The sequence below is a fragment of the Chrysochloris asiatica genome, unplaced genomic scaffold (assembly GCF_000296735.1).
Source record: "Chrysochloris asiatica unplaced genomic scaffold, ChrAsi1.0 scaffold00045, whole genome shotgun sequence".
Classification (NCBI taxonomy): Eukaryota; Metazoa; Chordata; class Mammalia; order Afrosoricida; family Chrysochloridae; genus Chrysochloris; species Chrysochloris asiatica.
In genome coordinates, this window is record NW_006408563.1 from 4,091,326 (window position 1) to 4,113,679 (window position 22,354).

The following is a 22,354-nucleotide window of genomic DNA, read 5'->3' on the forward strand; positions in this document are numbered from 1 at the left end:
CGAATTCAATTAGTGGGATAGTCAAGGAATGAGGTAAAAAAAACATGCTTTGGGTTTTTAAGACTCTCTTAAAACTTGTGATATTTTCTTAAGTGACCAAAGGAAATGCACTTTACTGCTAACTTCTTTGGCTGGGTTGTAATCATTCCATAGATTATAGATACCATTTGTACAAGGTAGAGAACCCTGTAAGACTGTGAACCGGAGACTCATTCTTCTATCTACTCTTGAAAGGAGATGAGATGCATGCATCATCAAAGGAAGTGTCTGAAACAGGTCATTGTAGGAACCTTACGGACAATGGATGGAATCCAGAAGTAAGGAGGGAGACTCTTTATTACAGGGAAAATATACAAAATATTTCTCTTCCTGGAGCCTTTGATTTGATCCACACTCCGAAGAATCAACTATTTAAAAATTCAGCCAAGGAAAGAGTGCCAAGAATACTGTCACAAATTCGGGAGGTACTTCAGCCAGACCAACAGCTAGCACTTGGCACTGAAGGGCTCTCTACACAATAAACAGCTGACTCAGAAAAAAGTTTTACTCAGATGAATTTATTAAAATGCTGAATATCATCCCAAATAAGTGGATGGATGATATATTTAGGTCATCATATACAATTAAATCTGTTTTAACTTCCTGATGGTCTTAGAGAGAGCAAATGTTATCCATATTTCTATGGGTAGACATAGCTACCCTTGTATCTATAAAAAAAAGACACAAGTAGAAACTCTTTCTTCTTAGCAAAAGGGTGTCACATTGTTAGCTGAATATTCTGGAGAAACGGTTTAGGGAGGGAGAGAGGATACTGCAAGAATGGAGTGATCCCTTTTAACATGATTGTTGTTATTAAATGCCATGGAGTTGGTTCCAACTCACAGTGACCCAGCACAAGGTTTCCAAGGAACAGCTGGTAGGTTTGAACTGCCCAATCTGTGGTTAAAACTAATCTTGCAGTTCAGTGCTTATCCTATAGTGCCATACCAGCAAATATGATCGTAGACATTACAAGTTAAAAACCATACTGGTGACTTGCTTCAGGACCAGAGATTGCCTGTAGCAGACTGGTACTATATTTATAAAAAAACAAAAAAACCTCACTGCCATGAGTTGACTATGACTGACATCAACCCTATAGAATAGGATATAGGATACAGCAACCTATAAGAAATAGCAAACCTAAAGGGTGTCCAAGACTTTAAACCTTCATGGGAATAGACATTCTCATCTTATACATTGTTGTTTAACTTCTGTCAGGTCAGTTACAACTCATAATAGCATACCTGTACAGGTTTTACAAGACACTAAATTTTTGCAGACGCAGAAAGCCTCATCTGTCTTCTGCAGAGTGATTCGTGGCCTCGAACTATGAACCTTGTGATTCACAGCTCAGTGCTTATACTACAGAGTCACAATGCTCCCCCTTAAAAATCAGGTAAATTATAAAGGAGAAATGACTTTGTAACTGGAAGAGGCTACCAAATTCTAAAGGACCCTGGCTTCTATGTGGCTACCACCACTGGCATTATCATAAATAGAGCCTGGCAAGCCAGCTCTTTACATAAATCCAGCACCTAGGATGAGTTCCTAAGGACCATTGTAACTCAAGACTAATTTTCCAAAAGAAATAAATGAAAGAAAAATACAGGGAAGGTATATTATTGGGACTGTATAACCATTGTAGCATAGTTTTCTTTAGTGTAGATTTGTATTTTGTCAGAATGCTCTCAAATGTTTGACAAGATGCTCTCTTCTGAGTTAAGTATTATTGCATGCCAACTTTGTAGTTGTTTTTCTGCATCTGCACTGGTTCTACAAAGACCCAATGAAACACATGATGGTACTTTGTTAGAATATGAAATGTTTTTAAAATATGTTGAAATAACAGCACAGTAGCAATCAAAGTCTACTTTAAAATATCTAATGTGTTTAAAAGAGATAGTGCATATGATACAAGACTAGTAGATGATTTTGTTGTACCAGTAAAATTAAACCTCCATGTGGTATTTACAATTAACCGGCTTGCAAACTATAAAATCATGCAACTATTAAATACACACACACATACACACACACACACACACACACACACACATATATATATATATAAATTTTGTACTTAAAATAATTCCTTATTAATTTTTTATTTTACACTATTAAAATAGATCACTGACGTTAACTTAAAATATTATAGCAATATACAAAAATGATTATATAATAGTCTCATTTTAAAAGAATAAAAATAGCTTTAGTTATTGGCTAACGAATAATTTTCTTAGAAGCTGACAAATACAATAATAAGATTTGCTTTTCTGGAAGAGGCTAGAACATTTTATTATTTGCTCATTTGCAAAAACCAAATTGATAAACAATTTTAAAAACCACTTCAACATTTTATCTAGAAATGTTCACCCTTTTTTGCCCATATATAATAAAGTATTAATTTTCAGGTATCAATATGCTTAAGAGAACTATAATCTTAAACACAAGAGTACCATGTGCTTACAATGAAAATAATATAGGCTATCCTTCAGTTTCCTTGGATATGAGAACTTCCTTAAGGCTCCTAAAAACTGTTTCCAGTAGTAGAGTGTTTAACAGAAGAGGTTGATGAGAACAAGCAGCATGTAGTAATTTATCACTCCCACAGACATCTTTTATTTCCCAGTGATCTAACCTCTTGGGCTCTTTATTAGAGAAGGAACAGAGTGGGTGGGTGGGGGGAAATCTAAGAGTTGTGAACAGCCCTTCCCTATTGTTAACACTAGAGAATCTGGAAGAAAGTAGAAAAGAGAAAATACCACAATCTTGCCTTGGAACATGATGGAAGTAATGAGGCATCAGGGCCACTCCCTGCTGAAAACATAATTGGCACATAAACACAGGAGATGTTTGGTGATAGGAAAGACATCTTTGTTTCAAAAACGGAAAGATGCCAACAAATCACAACCTTCTGTTGTTTGGAACAACAATTCCAAAAGTCAAATGGGTATTTTTCCCCCCAAAATTATGCCCTCCTAGAGAAATGGGATTACTGCAGTATTCGATAGTTTAATAGCTTGAAGTGTTTTAAATTAATGTGAAGAAAATGAGGATGAAGGGAGGGAAGTCAGGATACTTGGCAATGAGGGAAAAGCTTGTATCTTCAGATCCCCAAACCATGTTAAAGAAAGACCCAGGAAGCCTGTAGTAGAGTGATCCTTGTGAACTTTCTAAAGAACATCTGGGAACATGTCCATGAATTTTTATAGAATATAATTCAGTCAGTGTATAACATCCTTTGATGACAGGCAAATGGATCTCTCGCTCTCTTTTTTTTTTTTTTTAAGACAAAATGAACACATATTCTTATTCTGGAAATTCTTACTCTGCTTACTTTAATGTGTAAATCATCATGGGAAAAGGCCTAAAACTTTCCTGGATTTCCTATGCAATTTTTCTAGTCATAATGTTCTGCTGGCATGCATGCAGGTTTAACAATTTTGATATTACAATCATTTTTTTGGAAACCTTTATTCTTCTCAAACATTCTAATTCTGAGTCAGCATACATTACGCTACTGTACACAAAGCCAACCAGTAATTCATCTTTGTGGAAGTCAGAGACATCTCATGTATTAATTAGCAAGCCTTTCAGTGACTCGTGGATGGAAACAGGTTCCAACTGCTACTCCAACACGGCCAGAGATTTCCAGGAAGGGGATATAAAGTAACTCACAGGGAGTCTCTTACCTGACTTTTGTCCTGCCAATGAATAGACATTGCTTTCATCTGGCACTGAGGAGGGAAAAAAAATTAGAGAGGCAAGATCAGCCATTTGTTTGATTTATAAATTAATACAGATTCATAATAAGTTAAATCTTTTACTGGCAAAGATTTGAGAAATTTACCCCTGTCCATTTGGATATGTCATTTTTATAGTTGGATATTTTAAAGACAGCTAGGAAGATATATGTTTATTAACCTTTTATAAATAAAATTTTCTTTGCTTTTCATTTTCAACACTTTCAGTATTTTTAGCTGGGTTGTACTCTCCATGTCCCCAAAAGGGGAACCTAAACCCATAAGCCTAAAGACTTGTGTTGTTGTTGTTAAGTGCCATCAAATTAGTTCCAACTCATAGCTACCCTGTATAGGGTTTCCAAGGAGCAGCTAGTAGGTTTGAATCACTTTATCCTAAAGTGCTACACTAGGACTCCTATTAACAAAGATGATAATTAATAAAACTCTTTGACTGCAACAGCAAAATATAGATGTAATACTCAAGGATTAGACTTTTGTATCTGGTAAAATGGAGAAACAGGGGACAGATGTACATTTTTCCTGAAAAACACTGACAAAATAAATGAGCAGAGGCAGTGATGATACTAGACACCAGGCAAAGGACAGTGACTTCGGAGAGATGGGGAACTATCATCCCTCCCAGCACACTCCCTGGAAACGTTCCAGATTGTGGTCAGCACAGGTAGAACATGGCAGCATCTCTAGGCTAAGGACCTGAAGCTAGGAAGTTAGGAAAGCCAAGATATCTTAGGTTTACAGAGCAGAGCACTGTAAAGGAAAGAGCTGTACAGAAAGCAGTCTGAGATCTGCAAAGGAGCCTCTCATGTATCAGTTGCATGTGAGGAAACTACTCAAAACCTGGAAGAGAACTCCCCCTAAGCAGAAGTTCACCCAGAAGCTATTCAAAAACTTGCTAATTAGGGGCATGGTTTAGTGTATGAAGCAAGGTCTTGTTTCTATAGTGCAGAACAATGAATCCTAGATTAACAGAGTTATGATGAAATAGGTAATTTTTTGAAAGACATAAATGACCCCTAGCTTACACAGGAAGAACTCATCCGAATAACCTTCTAATTATGTTTAAGAAAAAATTTAAAAATGAATTTGCATTTAGAAACCTTCCCACAAAGAAAATATGGGGCCCAGATGACCTCATTGGTGAATTCTAGCAAACATTAGAGGAAGAATAATATTAATTCTATAAAAAAGAGTGTCCCCCTAAATTCATAGAACAAAATACTTCCGACTCATTCTGTTATTAAGTGCTGTTGAGTTGGTTCCAACTCATAGCCACCCTGTATAGAGTTTCTGAGGAGTGGCTGGAGGGATTAAACCTTGTAGTTAGCAGTCCAGTGCTTATCCTACAGTGCCACACCAGGACTATTATCAACCTGATATCAATATCAAGCACAGGTAGATGCAAAATTCTTAATCCTTAAGCATCACTGTATGAATTCTCAGTTCAAAATTCAATGAACTCTATTTATTCTTTACAATGTGCCATTTTTACGTTCATCAATAATAAGAGGACTCAGGTTCTCAAGGGAAGTGGAAACCAGGTGAAGCGCCTTCCTTTCTGCTAATACGAACTCAGTTTCAGATCAGTGCCCCCATCCTTGTGCTACTCAAACAAGGAAAAGTCAAAAAGTATTGCTACAAAATCAAAGACACCTTCATTAAGCAAAAATGTTACACTGTGAAACTATTGTTTTTTGGCATATCCTCCATCTATACGCTCTGATGGTAGTGTTCCAATCTGCCTAACTCTGACCCCAAGAACTGTGAACTTTTTGATTTAAGCCATATCAGCAGTTTGGGAATCCTTGAAGGACACACGTTGTGTTCATTTTCAATGTTCTTTGAGTTTTAGGAACATAAAGAAGTCTGTAGGGGAAAGATCAGGGATGTAGGGTGGATGGGGTAAGGTTTCCTAACAAAATTCTCATAGGACAGTTTTCAAGTTGCTACCCTTGAAGAAAAAAACAAGTACATTGTGTGACAAAAAACTATTTCTTATCCCACTTTCCTGGTCTTTTTCTTATCAATGTACTTTACAGTTTTCTTAAAAATTCTTCCTAATAAGCCTCCATCATTGTCCTCAAGGAAATTCATCAAAATTACTCCTTTGTTGTTGTTCAGTGCCATCAAGTCTGTTCCAACTCGTAGTGACCCTGGGTAAGGTTTCCAAGGAGTGGCTGGTGAATTTGAACTGCCAACCTTGTGGGTGAAACTGACCTTTATTCCACAGCAGTACACCAGTACTCCAGATTACCCCCCTTAGAATCCCAAAACAGCATTTGCATGACCTTCTAAAGTGACCTTTATGCTTTGAATTTAGCCCCACAGATCCCCTCAGAGGCCACTATTTTGATTGGAACTTTTTTGTTCTTTAAGGCACATAACTACCACCACCACCGATGACACTAAGGTGTCCTGGTGTGACACTTCAGGCTAAGCACTGAACTGCTAATAACATGGTCGGCGGTTCAAACCCACCAGCTACTCCTCAGAAACGTTATACAGGGTGGTTATGAGTCCGAATGAGCTTGACAGAAGTCATCAACAACAACAGTGAGACTCGGACAAGAGTGTTCGAGAGAGACCCTGTCTGCAGCCATCTACTGATCACAGAGCCATGTCTAAACAAGTTTTGTTTAGAATCAACCCAAGCATATTTAAAGCAGAACCCTAGTAGCAATACTTTTTTACTCAACCTCAAATTCATTAATGTCCCCAAAAGAGCATACCAAAAAACCCCACTGCTATCGAGTTGATATCGACACATAGAAACCAAATAGGCCAGCGTAGAACCCCACAGGACAGCGGAGAAGTACTCGTTAGAGTTTACAAGACTGAACATTTCTATGGGAGTGGGCAGTCTCACTTTTCTCTTCTGGAGTAGCTGGTAGGTTTGAACTGTGAACCGTATTGTTAGCAGCCCAGTGATTAACTCATTGCAACGCCAAGGCTCCATTTGAATTGACCAAGTTATATGTTACTATAAATAGATCTTCCCATTCCCTCCTAACCCTCTTTGTCTATTTATTTTCTAAATAAAAGCATGACATATCTGTGATTTTCCAATTATGACGTAGTTAAAAGTCTTTCTAGACTTGTCTTCATATTTCCAATTGGAAAGTAAGTTAGTACATAATAGGCCACAATTGTGAGCCAAGTGTGTCTTTCCAAGGCCTCAAAATAAACTGACAATCAAACCCACTGCCATGGGGCTGATTCTGACTTGCATAGGGTTTCCGAGACCATACAACTTGATGGGAGCCGGAAGGCTCATCTTTCTCCCATGTAGTGGCTGCTGAGTTTGAACTGTTGACCTTCTTATCCTTAGCAGTCCTGCACTTACCCCGCAGCACTACCTGATATCCTTACTTTGTTGTTGTTAAGTGCTATCAAGTTGTTTCTAACTCAGAGAGACACTGTATAAGATTTTGGAAGAGCAGATGGTGGTTTTGAATGGAAAGCCTTGCAGTTAGCACTCCAGTGTTTATCCTGTGTAACGCAATGCCAGGACTTCAAGTTCCAGTGTATGTTGCTGTTGCTAAGTGCCGTGGAGCGTGTTCCAATTCCTGGTGACCCTGTATAGGGTCCAGTGTTTATACTATAGCGGCATACCAGGACTATCCTTATTTTACAGATTAAAAAAAAAACAAAAATTGAGGCACAACTTTGAAGCTGGAGGAACCAGTTCTTTAATTTAGGATTCTTAATCATATCATTACAGCTGTATAACATTCATGGAAGAGTTGCTATCTGAGAAATTTTAAGGATAAGCAGTAGTATAACATAATGATAAATACATGGCAGATTATGCTGTTAGCTTCTTCTCTTTTTTCACAAAAATGTTGTTGTTAAGTGCCCTCTAGTTGGTTCTGACTCACAGTGATCCCATATAGTGTTTCCAAGGCTATAAATCCTCGAGGGAACAGAATCCTTCATCTTCTGTGGAGCAGCCGGTGGGCTCCAACTGTCGACTTTGTGGTTTTCTGTCCAGTACTTAACCCTACAGAGCTACTGTGCTCATTTTACTTGAATGTGTGCTAATACTAAAAATCATTCCATGGTGACCAATCTTAACTGTTAGCTGTAATTCGGTTGGGCACGTTCAGAAATCTAGAATTTTAATGAGTTCAGGCTGAAACTTTCATAGCCATTTCACAGATGGGGAATCACTCGTCTGAGTTAGAATCCTAGCTAGGTCGTAGCAAGTTATTTTAACTTGTTGTGTCTCAATCTTCTCAGCTATCCAATTAAAATATTGCTTGCTTCATAGGTTTGTGGTATAGATAATATGTTTAAGTACATGTAAAGTACTCAAATGATGACATAGTATTTAATAATATTAATTATTAATATTGTAACTAGCAGTGAGAAAGAAAGGCAGTGTAACGAAAAGTTCAGTAATGAAAGAGATGTAGGAGGAAGCCCAGCTCTCTATCAAGGTTTGTTTTCTTTTAAACCTGATTTCCCATGTTGACAATAGAGATTAAAAACAATACACAAGGAGTTGTATGAACTGAGTTTTTAAAATATGGAAAAGCAGTCCGCACAGCGCCAGGTATATGAAGAACTTGGTTAAAATAAAAGACTTAAAACAACACAGAAAACCCCTTTAGATCTATGGAAGCTGTGAGAGTGATAAAGGTGGTGCATTTGATGCTGGGGTCGTTCTTCCTGGTTTAACGAGCTTCTGATAATAAAGGGGTAGAGGGTTAAGTAGGCAGTGCACTAGGTACCTCCCCATATATTAGCTCATGTACTCATCATCCTGAACCCACTGTGAGAATTGCCACCCAGTCTACCAGGTTCCTACATTACCTTGTAGTGAAAGTAAGACTCAGTTCTGAAGGAAATACAGTGCTTAAATTAAGTGGTCTTAATGTATATAGGGCTATTCTCTAAAAAAGGAATTTGTAGAAAGAGTATTTTATAGCTGTTATGTCTTTATTTGTAGTTTCTTTGTTTTTTTTTTAACATAGATTATGCCAGGAAACTAAGCCAATTTAAGGATTGAAAATTCCCCAATCACATTAATTTAAAAATTGTATCTCCTGAATATTTTGGCTGAATACCATCTATTATTCCTAGTAGGAATGCTTAATATTTTAATCAACAATTTGAAATTCTGTAGAACGCTTACATACACTCTTTTAAAAAACAGTGTTGGAAATCCAAATGGGTGATAGGCATAAAAATTAGAGGTCTTTCTCCAAAATATTCATTGACACAGATGCCTATCTTTAGGACAGAAGATAAATGCATAAACATAATAGAAAAGAGAGAGAACTGAATTTAATTAATAGAATACATTTTATTTCAAAGGTTAAATTGGGAACAATCATCTTTTATATACATGCTCATTGCTGAGAAGCAATTTAAATAACAGCAGAAAATGAGAAAATGAGGTAAAATTACACACACCACCAAGTTTTTTTTTTTTTTTAAATGACAAGTGTTATAATTAATACCCAACATCCTGTATAACTTACTTTACCATAGCGCTACTGTAAAGTTATCTCTTGGGGATAGAGCTTAAGTCCGGCAGTTTCACTCCATAATATTTAGATAGCTAGCCATTGCAACAGTAGCAATATAAGGAGGCGTGTCATTTTAAACAAAAGGCTCATTTACAAGAGACTAAAAATTGAGCTGGCCCTGAAGTAGGAAAGGCCTTCTGGTGTAAAGTAGTAAAGTAGCCAAAAGCATCTAGTAAAAGCATGTTGATGGGGAAAGAGCCAGTTTCTTTTTCTGGTTCTACTAAGAATTTTTGTGTTTGTATAAGTTTCTAGTCTATTACATTCTCATCCTTATCTTTCAGCTTCACCCAAGTCCTAGTAATATTTGCTCTTGACAACCCTAATAAAAGAGATACCAGTGAAAAGTTTTGAGTTCTTCAGAAGGTACAATTCACAGAATTGTTATGGCACTGCTGGTGAATGCACTGGAATGTAAGGTCTGTTTGAACCGTAAGATCAGTGGTTCAAGCTCACCAGCCATTCCTCGGAAACCTTATACAGGCTCACTATGAGTCAGAACTGACTCAATGGCACTTAACAACAACAACATTATAATACTTAGAGGGCCCCATAGACAGGTTATTTTTAAATCATGGAGACAGAACCTGTGTATTTCAGAGTATGTTGTTGTTGTCAGGTGCCATCGAGTCGGAACCGACTCATAGCGACCCCATGCACAGCAGAGCGAAACAATGTCTGATCCTGGGCCAACCCCACCACCGCTACCACACTTGATGCCATCAATGATGCCACCTGGCTGATCCATCTTTTTGGGGGTCTTCCTCTTTTTCTCTGACCCTCCATCTTACCCAACATGACATCCTTCTCCAGCGACTGTTCTCTCCTGACAATATGTCCAAAGTATGAGAGATGAAGCTTAGCCATCCTGGCCTCCAAAGAGCACTCTGGCTGCACTTCTTCCAAAATAGATCTATTGGTTCTTTTGGCAGTCCATGGCAATTTTAGTATCCTCCTCCAACACCACAACTCAAAGGCATCAATTCTTCTACGGTCTTCCTTATTCACTGTCCAGCTTTCACATCCATATGAGGTTATTGAAAATACCATGGCTTGAGTTAGGCGCACCTTAGTCCTCAAGCTGACATCTCTGCTTTTCAATACTTTAAAAAGTTCCTGTGCAGCAGATTTGCCCAATGCAATACGTCCTCTGATCTCTTGACAGCTGCTTCCACTAGTGTTGATAGTTGATCCAAGATTAAGTCCACATGGTTTTCCTTGGGTTTTCAATGGTTATGATCTTTTGGAAGTAAATCTTCAGGGCTTTCTTTGGAGATGCCTGTGGGTAGGTTTATACTGCCAAGCCTTCAGTTAGTAGCCAGGTTCATAATGGTTTGTATCACCCACGAATTCCTATTCATTAAAAGCATTTCTATGCTAACTTCATGCTTCCTGGCACTCAACACAGATCGATGTACATAATTAATTATTATAAGATGCTTAATAAAGTGGATACTCTTTGGCTTACAAATTTTTCATTTTCTGGTGTGCCCTCTGATTTAAGTAGACTTTATGGGCCTTTGAAGCTAATTACAACTGGTCAATACTGATGGGACATTTCCAAAAATGAGCCCAGGGCACTGCACATTGTTTTTTGACTTTATCTCAGAGAAACCACAAGTAAAGAAAATATGGGGGGAAAGTTATGTAAAAGATGGCATTCTGAGAACATGTTAGTGGCAAACATTAAAGTGCATATAATACTTACATGAATTGACTTCGCAGTAGGATACATTTATATTAATATAGTGATCACTTAAAGTGTTTTATTCTTTTGTCAAGCCTTCTTAAACACTTCAAATGCCTTCTCACTAGGGGAAAAACAATCCCCTTGCTTATTGATAGCATTTGATACGCATTCTATAAACTAAGTGACTATTAAGAGACTGCATTCGCTAAATAAAATTTTGTAGAACAGTGGCAGATTTGGTGAGTTAATGGGCCCCATATGCTCTTCTTATGTTGACAGAAGATGGTATATCACTAATATGCACAAATCTCTTCAGATAAAAATTGCCATCAGCTACAGTTATTCTTTTTGAGAATGCCAACACTATGTCACAAGTGGAGAATATGCAAATATGTTCAGATTCCCTCTACTTCATATTGAGATACTTTGATGCAAAGCAGCACTCTAAAATGTGAAGCAATGTTTCTCTTTTCTATTTTTCTTTCTAGTCTTAGTTGTTTTTTTTTTTTTTAACATTTTATTGTGTTTTAGGTAAAACTTTACACCTAAATACCTAATATGTAATAATACTTAAAAGGCTCCATAGACATGTTACCAATGAGTTAATTCCAACACATGGAGACCTCATGTAAGCAAATTAGTTTCCATCCAACAATTTGTACACACATTGTTTCATGACATCAGTTGCTATTCCTACAATGCATCAGCACTCTCTCCATGTCCATTCAGCCTTCTCTGTCTCTAGCTCTCTAAGACACCCTGTCCTTCCTTGCATTCTCATCTTTAATTGTGGGAAAATGCTGCCCATCTATAGTGGTACAGTTAATGGTGTAAGTAACACAGTCCTCAGGCGTGCTATTGTTGGAACTTCAGTTCCAGGTTAAAAAGGTGACTTAGGACAACAGGCTGTAGGACAAAACTTGTCTTTTATGCAGATAAATATATTTCATTTAACTTCTGATTTCTGTCTCTTTGATATACTACAGACTGCAGTTCTGAATGTGATATTTGACACAATAGAACTAAAAGTGTTAATAAGGCCAAAAATATTTCACTTTGATCATTTGCTAGGAAACGAAATATCAAGCCATAATTCTTAATGATTAATAAACTTATTTCCAAGAGTTGCTCCTTCAAAACTTAGAAAAAAACTGGATGTAATTGCCAATATTAAGAATCAATTTTCCTCTCTTATAGCAGTTCAATTTCTGTGCTACTGATTGATTTCCAGGACTTCTAAGGAATGTAAACCTATTTCAATGTTGTAAATTATTTTCTTTCCTTAGCCACCATGAACTATTACTGCATTCGTTCATAGTGGGGTTTTTTATATCAATAACTATTTGGCATACTGTTTTTCTTTAGGGTGACTTTTATGAGTTTTAATCATTGTTAATTTGTATAATCTCTGAAAACAAAATCAAGGCTTTTGCTGAAAAAGGAATTAGGTGATTGGTACAAGAAAATGATGCAAATGTTCATCTCCTCATTTCTCTTAGCAAGCTTCCCCTGCTCCTCCTTGGCTAGGTCATTGCTCTGACATTAGTTAACTTAAATTCAGAAGCTAAAGTTTCCATTTCGTAGTGCACTGGAGTCCTGTATGGTGCTGCATGGGACTGTAATGTCAGTTTGAGCCACAAGGTCTGCGGTTCAAACCCACCAGCCACCCCTTGGAAACCCTGTACAATGTTGCTATGAGTCAGAATCGACTCTACGGCACTTAACAACAACATCATCATATTACATCTCCCAGTGTGTGTGACCCTGGGTGAAGTAGGGGCTCACTTCTATGCCCATTATCCAAGTGCTCAGAGGCTCACAGATTTTCAATGATCTCTTAACAATGTCCTTTATTTCTCTCTAAACCTTGTTGTTGTTGTTAGGTGCTGTTGAGTCAGTTAAGACTCATTGTGACCCTATGTACAACAGAATGAACACTGCCATGCTCAGAATCAATGTGATCTTTGAGCAGATTGTTACAACTGTTCATCAGTCCATCTTGATGAGGCTCTCCCTGTTTTTCACTGACCCCCTACTTTACCAAGCATTATATCCTTCAGGGACTGGTCCCTCCGGATCACCTCTAAAGTATGTGAGGTAAAATCTTGCCATCCACAATTCTAAAGAGCATTCAGCTGCACTTTTTCCAAGACAGATTGGTTTGTTCTTCCAGCAGTATATGCAATATATAACTGGACTGCCAGAACAACAGTTATGATCACCAACATCATAATTTAAAGACATCACTTCTTTGGTCTTCCTTATTCATTGCCAAGGTGAACCTTAGGAGATAGCTAATTTGAAGTTAAGAAAAGTTAATCATTAACATATGAACTCTTTAGTTTATATTGCAAAAACTAAAACTTTCATTTAAATTCATACATTCTTTGTAATGTAATGATTGTGCAGTCCTGGTGTGGCACTGTAAGATAAGCACTGGACTGCTAACCACAACTAGTAAAATAAAGGTAAGAAGAGGATACTTTGGTAACAGAGCAGGTTATATGCACCTAGGGGTTCACAAAAAACAAGTAAGGCTTTAGGTGACTGAGTATTTAAACCAACTGTCCCAAGAGGAGTAAAGACAACTTGTCACCTCTGGGAAACCTTTTAAATCTTCTTTAAGAAAGAATCATGAAAAGGGAGTAGCGGCTTAAGGTTTGATGTTAAACAGACACAGATTCTTATGTTAAATCTATTTGTGAGCATGAATTAGTTTAGTCTCTTTCAGCTTATTAAACTGATTTGTAAAATGAAGATTGTGCCCCCTATCTCACAGCATGAGGTAGCTTGCAGACTATAAAAGCTGATCATGGACATTGTTTGCTGCTTGCTGTCTGGTCAGCCACTGACTCATGGCAACCCCATCACAAGTTGTTGTTGTGACTGTTGCTGAGTGCTATTGAATTGGTTCCGAAAAATAACGACTCTGTGTAGGGTTTCTGATGAGCGGCTGGCAGGTTTGAACCACTGAGCTTGCGATTATCAGTCCAGTGCTTATCCAACAGTGCTACATCACAAGGTGCTCAAAAATAGATGATGATGGTTTTTCACATCTCACCATTTTTGCCAGATCCTCAGGCACATCAGAAGTATATTTTGGAACAGGCCATACAACTTAATGCATCTATATGACATACAGCAAGTACACGTGATTGCTTCTGTACTATAGTGCCACTTCTCCATCCTCTGGCAAATATGCCTGAAGATGCCACTCATCACCATGCTTCTCCCTTTTCCTTCCAGACTGTGCTCATGGACCATCGTTAGATGAAGTATCCAGTTATTTCTTTCTGTGTGTGTATGTGTTCCATACTAAATTATAAGCACCTTAGCGAGGGGCTGTGACTTGGTTTTCATGCCTGGCACCTTTTGTTGCTAAGTGCTGTTCACTTAGCTCTGACTCACAGTGACCCAGTATAGACTTTCTGAGGCTGTGAATCTTTGCAGGAGCAGAAATTCTCATCTTTCTGTCTCAAAGTGGCTGGTGAGCTTGAACCAATGACTTTGAGATTTGCAGTCCAGTGCTTATTCTACAGAGCCACAGTGTTTCCTTGGCACCTTTGTTGTTGTTGTTAAGTGCAGAGTAGATTTTGATTCATAGTGACCCTGTATAGGGTTTCCGAGGCAGTTCATTTCTCAGGAAGCAGAAAGCATCATTTTTCTCCCACAGAGAAACTGGTGGGCTTGAACTGCCGAATTTGTGATTGGCAATCCAGTGCTTATGCTTCCTAAGAATGTGGTGTTGTTGTTGTTAAGTGTCATTGAGTCAGTTCCAACTCACAGCTACCCTGTATAGGTTTCTGCGGAGCAGATGGTGGGCTTGAACTGCCAACTTTGCAGTCAGCAGTCCAGTACTTATTCTAAACCAGGACTCCTGGCACCTGTTAGGTACTCAGTAATGCTTGCTGAATGAATGAATGCAACATCTATAGAGAGTAAAAAAGGAAACATGAATTTTGCTCTCCCAGTCAGCAAAGGATTCTAGAGTAACATATGTGACAAATGTTCATTGTGGTACACATATGGTTATATGCATGGTGTAGCATAAACGTGTATCAACATTGTAAAATTCTTATGTGCAATCTGAAGATAAGTTCCTGGCAACAAAGGGATAGGACAAGAAGACTGGCGTCTGTGTTATATGAGAAACATAGTTTGGGTTCCCCAGAATTGAAATGAAGGTCTAAATAAAGATCAAAACATGCACGACTATTTGGAATACACATAAAATCACTTAGATTTGGAGTCGTGAACAGTGCAAATGTAGAGGGAGCAAATGATTGGTAGGCACAACACACCTCAATGTCTTTCTCTGGTGTCTGAGTCTGTGTGACTGTTCGCTGAGGTTTTGGTTCCTTACTATTTATTTATTTCATTTTTTGCTTTTTGGCACTAACCACACTGTCACTCTTCACAGGATAATGACACTTGAAATTGCAGTTCCCTCTGTTTATAGAAAATACCACATTACATTTCTAAAAAATCTGAACACTTGGTACATAGAGCTCGCCTTTCAATACACAAATGCTATTTATTTCTAAGTAGCAAATATAGTAAATAAATGCCTTTCTGCCACAAATCTTCAGAGCTCCCCCCACTTAAGTCTAAAAATTGCTTTCACTAAATATTGAATTTAACAAATATAAAATATTAATGACATATATTCAAAGTATATGGAAAATCAATACAGCAAGCATTGTGTATAAATGACTGGCTTAAGAAAATGATATTATTTTACCTTTCAAACCACATGCGTGTTTCACCTCAATGTCGTCATTCCCTTTCCCTCCTTGTTCAATGGAACCACAATCCTGATTTTACACTTATCTTTCTTGTTTTACTTTGTAACATCACAATTTTGTTCCAAATGATTTACTTTAAATGTTTATCTTTATTTAATGATACTGGATTTTGTCAAATAATTTTTCTGTGCTCACTGATAGGTCAGGCTTTTCTTTTATTGTCTGTTAATATACGAATTATGTTGATTAATTTCTAATGATAAGCCAACCTTGAATTCATGGGATAAACTTCACTTGAACATGATCTATTAATTTTGTATATATTGTTGGGCTCAGTAAGATGAATATTTAACAAACGAATGTTAGGTCTAATCATGGGCTCTAATGTCCTTGTCTGGGTTTAGTATTGGGGCAATGCTAACTCCATGGAAGAGGTGTGGAATTATTCATTCCCTCTTCTTTAAGTATTTGGAAGAACATGTGAAGACTTGCTAATAGTTCCTTCTGGAAAAGGTTTACTTAGGACAATAGTGGTTCTGTGGTGGAATTCTCACTGTCCATGGGGGAAACTCAAGCTCAAGTCCTCTTACAATGCAGGCTTGCATGTGGCTATGGTGCTGAACAAGTTTCACCAGAGCTCCTGGACTAAATAGGGCTAAGAAGAAAGACCTGGAGATCCACCACTGAAAGTCAGTCAATGAACTCCCGATGGATTGCACTGGTCTGATCTGCAGCTGATCATGCGGACGGCACAGGAATTTATACCCTCACACTTCTGGAGGAGAGAAAATGCAAATCAAGGTACTCTTTATATGTATTCTATCTGAGAACTCTGGGAGAGAAACTGTTCAAATTTCTTCTCCTAGTTTTGGTAGCTTCCAGCAATCCTTGGCATTTCTTGACTTCCAGTTGCGTCTGCATCTGTGTCCATCATCACATGGTCATCCTTCCTCTGTCTCCTGTTCTCTGTGTATCTTCTCATTTTTAAAAAGGAGACTAGTCACATGTGATTAGGAAACACTCAACTCTAGTATGAAGTCTTGTTAACTGATAATAGCTTCAAAGACCCTATTTCCAAAGATGGTCACATTCACAGGTACAGGGGGTTGTAACTTTGACATATATTTTCAGGGGCCTCAATGAAATTCATAACAGCTTTTCTGCATTTTCTATTCAATATTTGGAGGCTTATGAGGTCTTCCCAACTTTACTGGTGGGAACACCAACATTCTTGGTCTTTTATGAACTGTAAATACTGTTGAATTGAATCTTTTGGTGATTCTTTCTTCAACCTTGACAGTTTCTCACAAGCATTCTCTGATCAGTACTCACAGGAGACTCTAAAATGTGTGGAACTTTCTCGCTATGCGGAGGTCTCTTCTCCATGGCTCTCCCCGGCATACTGTAACCCACTTTGATTTCCCTGGACTCTCTCAGCTCCATCTCTTCAACTCACAGAATAATATATGTGACCCTAGGAGCTCTGGTAGCATATTGATTACAAATTGGGCTGCTAACCTCAAGGTCAGCAGTTCAAAACTACCAGTGGTTCCGCAGGAGAAAGATGAGGCGTTCTGCTCCCGTAAAGATTTACAGCCTTGGAAACCCTGTGCCAGGGTCACTATGAGTCGGAACCAACTCCACGGTACTTAACAACAACAATTTCATAATGTTTTATGATTCGTTGTTGCTGATGTTAACTGCCATCAAATTGATTCTGACTCATAGCGACCATGTAGAGGGTCCCTGAGGAGTGGCTGGTGAGTATGTTATCAGTACAATGCTTATCCTACAGTGCCACACCAGGATTCCTGGTTTTGTGCTATAGTAAAATGGCTGGACAGAAAATTTCAAGGGGTAGCTTGAGAAGACAATGTCAAATATTAAAATGAAAAACACAAAAAACTGGAGATAGAAAAGCAAAAGAGAAGAACAAGGCCAGCATTTTTCAAGATGAAAGAAATGAAGAAAAAAAATGTAAGCCTCCATTTGCAATACTGAAGTATACTGTGGACAAAATATTGAATGATGCAGATAGCATCCAAAGAAGACGGGAGGAAGACACTGAGTCACTGTACCAAAAAGAAATGGTCTATGCTCAACCATTTCAAGAGGTAGCATATGATCAAGAACCAGTGGAATTGAAGGCAGTCAAAGTTGCACTGAAGGCACTGGCGAGAAACAAGATTCCAGGAAGTGACAGAAAACAAATTGAAATATTTCGACAAACTGATGCATCCCTGAGGTGCTCCCTCATCTATGTCAAGAAATTTGGACGACAGCTACCTGACCAACCATTTGAAGAGATCCATATTTGTCGCGCCTATTCCAAAGACAGGTCACCCAATGGAATGTGGACATTATTGAAAAATAGCATTACTATCACATGCAAGTAAAATTTTGCTAAAAATAATTTTAAAAATTATAGGTTGACAGAGAACGGTCAGAAATCCAAGCCACATTCAGAAGCCGACATTTAAAGAGGGATATCAAAGTAGAGAATACCAGAAAGACATTTACTTGTGCTTTATTAACTGTGCAAAGGCTTTGGCTGTGTAGATCATGATAAACTATGGGTAACATTATGAAGAATGTGCATTCTAGAACACTTAATTGTGCTTATGAGGAACCTGCACACAGACTAAGAGGGAGTTGTTAAAGCAGAACAAGATACTGAATGGTTAAAAATCAGGAAAAGGTGTGCACCAGGGTTGTTTCTTTTCACTAATTTTATCTATATGCTGAGAAAATAATACAAGAAGCTGGACTATATGAAGAAGAACATGACATCAGGATTGGAGGAAGATTTATTAACAATGTGTGATATGCAGATGATGCAACCTTGCTTGCTGAAAGGAAAAAAGGACTTAAAATACTTACTGATGACTCTTGGAAGATTTTCTTTAGAAACGCTATTATTTCTTCCTATAAAATATTTACAGGTGGCAATGGTGATTCAAAGACTTTAGCCTTTAGTGTGGATTGCACTTCAATGTAAAGAAAACAAAAATCCTCACAAGTAAACCAGTCAATAACATCATGACGAATGGAGAAAAGATTGAAGTTATTGAAGACTTCATTTTGTTTGGGTCCACAATCAACACTCATGGAAACAGCAGTTAAGAAATAAAATGACATAGTGCATTAGGCAAATCATCTGCACAAGACTTTTTTAAAGTGCAAAATTGAAAAGATGTCAGTTTGAGAAGTAAGGTGTACCTGACCATTTGGGTACCTGACCTTACTTAGTATTTTCAATAGCCTTAAAATGCATGCAGAAGTCGGACAATGAATAAGGAAGACCAAAGAAGAATCAGTGCATTTGAATTATGGTGCTGGAGAAGTATGTTACAAGATCCATGGATTGCCAGAAAAACAAAAAACAAATCTGTGTTGGAAGGAGTGCAGTCAGAATGCTCCTTGGAAGCCAAGATGGGTAGACTTTGTCTCTGATAATTCCAACATGTTATCAATAAGGCCTAGTCCTTACAGAAGGATAAAGTGGTAAAGTGGAAGGTCAGCAAAAAAGAGGAACACTCTCAACAAGGTGAACTGACACAATGGCAGTAGTGATAAGCTCAAATGTGACAACAATAGTGAGGGTGTTAAGGGCCTACCCATGTTTCATTCTGTTGTGCATAGGGTCACTGTGAGTTGGAACTGACTCGATGATTCCTAACAGCAACAACATAATTGAATTCCTCTGGAGTAAGTTATAAAACAGTCAATATACTTTGAAACTTCTTTGAAAAATTCTCTAAAACATATTTTGAATGCATTTTATTAACCCATTCCTGGTAACTTAAACCTTTAAATCACAGTAGTAGTGCCAGGAAGGTTACTTGAGTAACTATCACGGAATATTGAGACCACTGATTAGATCATGGGGCCAGCGACTTGAGGGCACTATTCTTGGAAGGGCTCCTTGTCTGCTTTGCTTTCCCACAAGGGTGTTTTGAAATTGATGCTGAGAATAAGCATGTGTTCTTATTTCTTCTCATCTTCATTTTTGGAATATAAGGGCCCAGTGAGAATGTAGCTGAGCTGGTGGAGTGACAGGAAACCATATCTAGAGGATACTCTTCCATCCTGACACTACACATGCTAGCTTCACCACTTTAAAGTTGTCCTAAACAGATTTCTCAGATCCAACCCCAAGGTTTTTATCAATCCATGCCTGGACTTTTGAAATAGCTACCAATTTACTCTTGACTTGCCTTAATTTCACCAACACTGCTATGTATCTTAGATTTCTGGTGTAGCACTGTAGGTAGGATCAGCACTCAACTGTGAACCACAAGATTGGCAGTTCAAACTCACCCGCTGCTCTTTGGAAACCCTATACAGGGTCACTGAGAGTTGGAAATGAATAGATGGCACTCAACAACAACAACTATACATCATATGTACCACATCTCTATTAAACCATGCTAAACATCAGTTGCAACATTTTTCTAACCTATGCAAAATCTTTACTAATATTCAAGTGCCTAGAAGATAAGTCTCCTTAAGCTAATCTTCGAGGTTTGAACCCTTTTACCTTTCCTTTCTCATTTTCTTCCATTTATCTTTTACTGAAATTTATGGGATGAATCTTGGTGTCTGGTTTGTTTTAAATGTCGCAAACCTCCATATGAATGTGGGCCTAGCTCCCCACATCCTCTTTTAAGAATATTCTTCCATCTCTCTCTACCCCATACCACTTTAGCTTTGCTTCCAAGGGTATGAACCACTTTCTGCTCCGTGTTATGTTGATTTATATTATCAACCTCATTGAAGGAAAGATAGTACTTTATTCATTTTTATATGGTTAATAGTTACAGTTTGACAAAGGTTACATGACAACAGATATTTATATGTTGTTTATTCCCTGTCTTTAACTGTGATATGGGAAATATATTTGTGAGATTCTGCCAACAAAACTTCTTTCTGAGTGCATCTTCTGGATCTACAAAGCTGCAACTATTTTTACTACTTAGACTAGGACAACTCCCATGATTGCAATATTCTTGAGAAATATTTCTGTATGTCAGCCAGGAGATGAAAATGATTAAATCATATGAAAGCAAGCTACCACATTCAACATTAATGAATGAAAAAATCCAACTCTAATTTCACTATTTGGACCCTTGGTGTGGTGCTGCCGGATCAGCACTGGATTACGAATCACAAGGTCAGCAGTTCCAACCCAAGAGTTGCTCCTCAGAAACCCTACATAGGGTCAGTGTGAGTTGGAACTGACTCAGCAGCATTTAACACCACCAAGACTTTAACTATATATGATGTACATTTCCATGTTCTCTACTATATATTAACAGGGGTACGAAGAAAGAAAACTAAGACTCACTACCAACTTACCAGGCATCAGAAATCATGCTAAGCATTTCAATGTATGTTAATCTCATTTGATATTTATATAAAAAACCAAATCCCTGGGTATGAGGCAGTACCTTCATTTGACAGAAGAACTGAAGCGCAGAAGGACTATGTCACAAAGTTAGCAAGAGGCATAGCTGGGATCTGAGGGGTTTTCTAACTACAAAGCATGTGTTCCTTTTACTTTCTGAATACAAGAGGTAAGGTTTCACTAATGGTTTTGCCATCAATAAATTCGTATGTCTACTATTAGTCACTGTTACCTTGTAAAGTAGAATGTAATACAAAAGAATGTGAAAGAGTGCATGTGGGCTCTTAAAAATGGCTGTTGCTGCTCTCAGGAATAAGAAACAGTATTGTCATGGGCTACAGTTGAGATGTTGCGTCTTCTACTCCTGAAAAATTATTAGCAAGATGGTGTCAGAACCTCAGAAGAAAAAAAGAAAATGTAAGCACTGTCATAAAGAATTTATTGATCGAGCATTAGAATGAAGCAGCAGAAGAAATTACAGATGAATCCACAGTGTGTGGCTTGTCTGACAAGAGATGCTCTTAATAAAAACAAAGAAGATAGGAGAAAAAGACCAACAGTCTAGATGTAGGAGAAGGTGTACAGAATGCCTTGGGGTTCACATCTCCCTTTTTAACCTCTCCCCCACCTTTCTAGGACTCCTGGCGTGGTGCTGTAGGATAAGCACTGGACTGCTAACCATAAGGTTGGCAGTTCAAATCCACCAGCTAATCCTTGGGAACCCTATGCAGAGTTGCAATGAGTCAGAACCAAGTTGAAGGTACTTAACAACATGACCTTGCTAATGCAATCTAAGAAGCATTCATTATTTCTGTTAGCCACACTGAGCGATTGCTGGCTCATCAAGTATGCCATCAACTAAGACCTTGAAGTCCTTTCAGGTCTTCTTTATTCACTATGCTAGGTGCTGGGATTGCAGAAGCAAGGTGGTTGTTGTTGTTAGGTGCCATCAACTTGGTACTGATTGATAGTGACCTTATACACAGCAGAATGCAACACTGCCCAATCCTGGGCCAACCTCACTACTGTTGCCATGCTTCAGTTGATTAATGCTGCCACTTGGCCAATCCATCTCATTGGGGGTCTTCCTCTTTTCCTCTGACCCTCCACCTTACCAAACATGATATCCTTCTCCAGCGACTGGTCCCTCCTGACAATATGTCCAAAGTATAAGAGGC

The 22,354-nt window shown here is 38.1% G+C and overlaps 1 protein-coding gene across 3 annotated transcripts in view; it reads right to left on the bottom strand.

The window, feature by feature from the left end:
* PARD3B (par-3 family cell polarity regulator beta) overlaps window positions 1-22,354 on the bottom strand; it is a 1,706,387-nt gene that overhangs the window by 608,742 nt on the left and 1,075,291 nt on the right. For all 3 annotated transcript variants that reach the window (XM_006861955.1, XM_006861956.1, XM_006861957.1), the window contains one exon: window positions 3,735-3,779. In XM_006861955.1, the coding sequence (XP_006862017.1) occupies window positions 3,735-3,779 (45 nt within the window). The remainder of the gene's footprint in view (window positions 1-3,734; window positions 3,780-22,354) is intronic.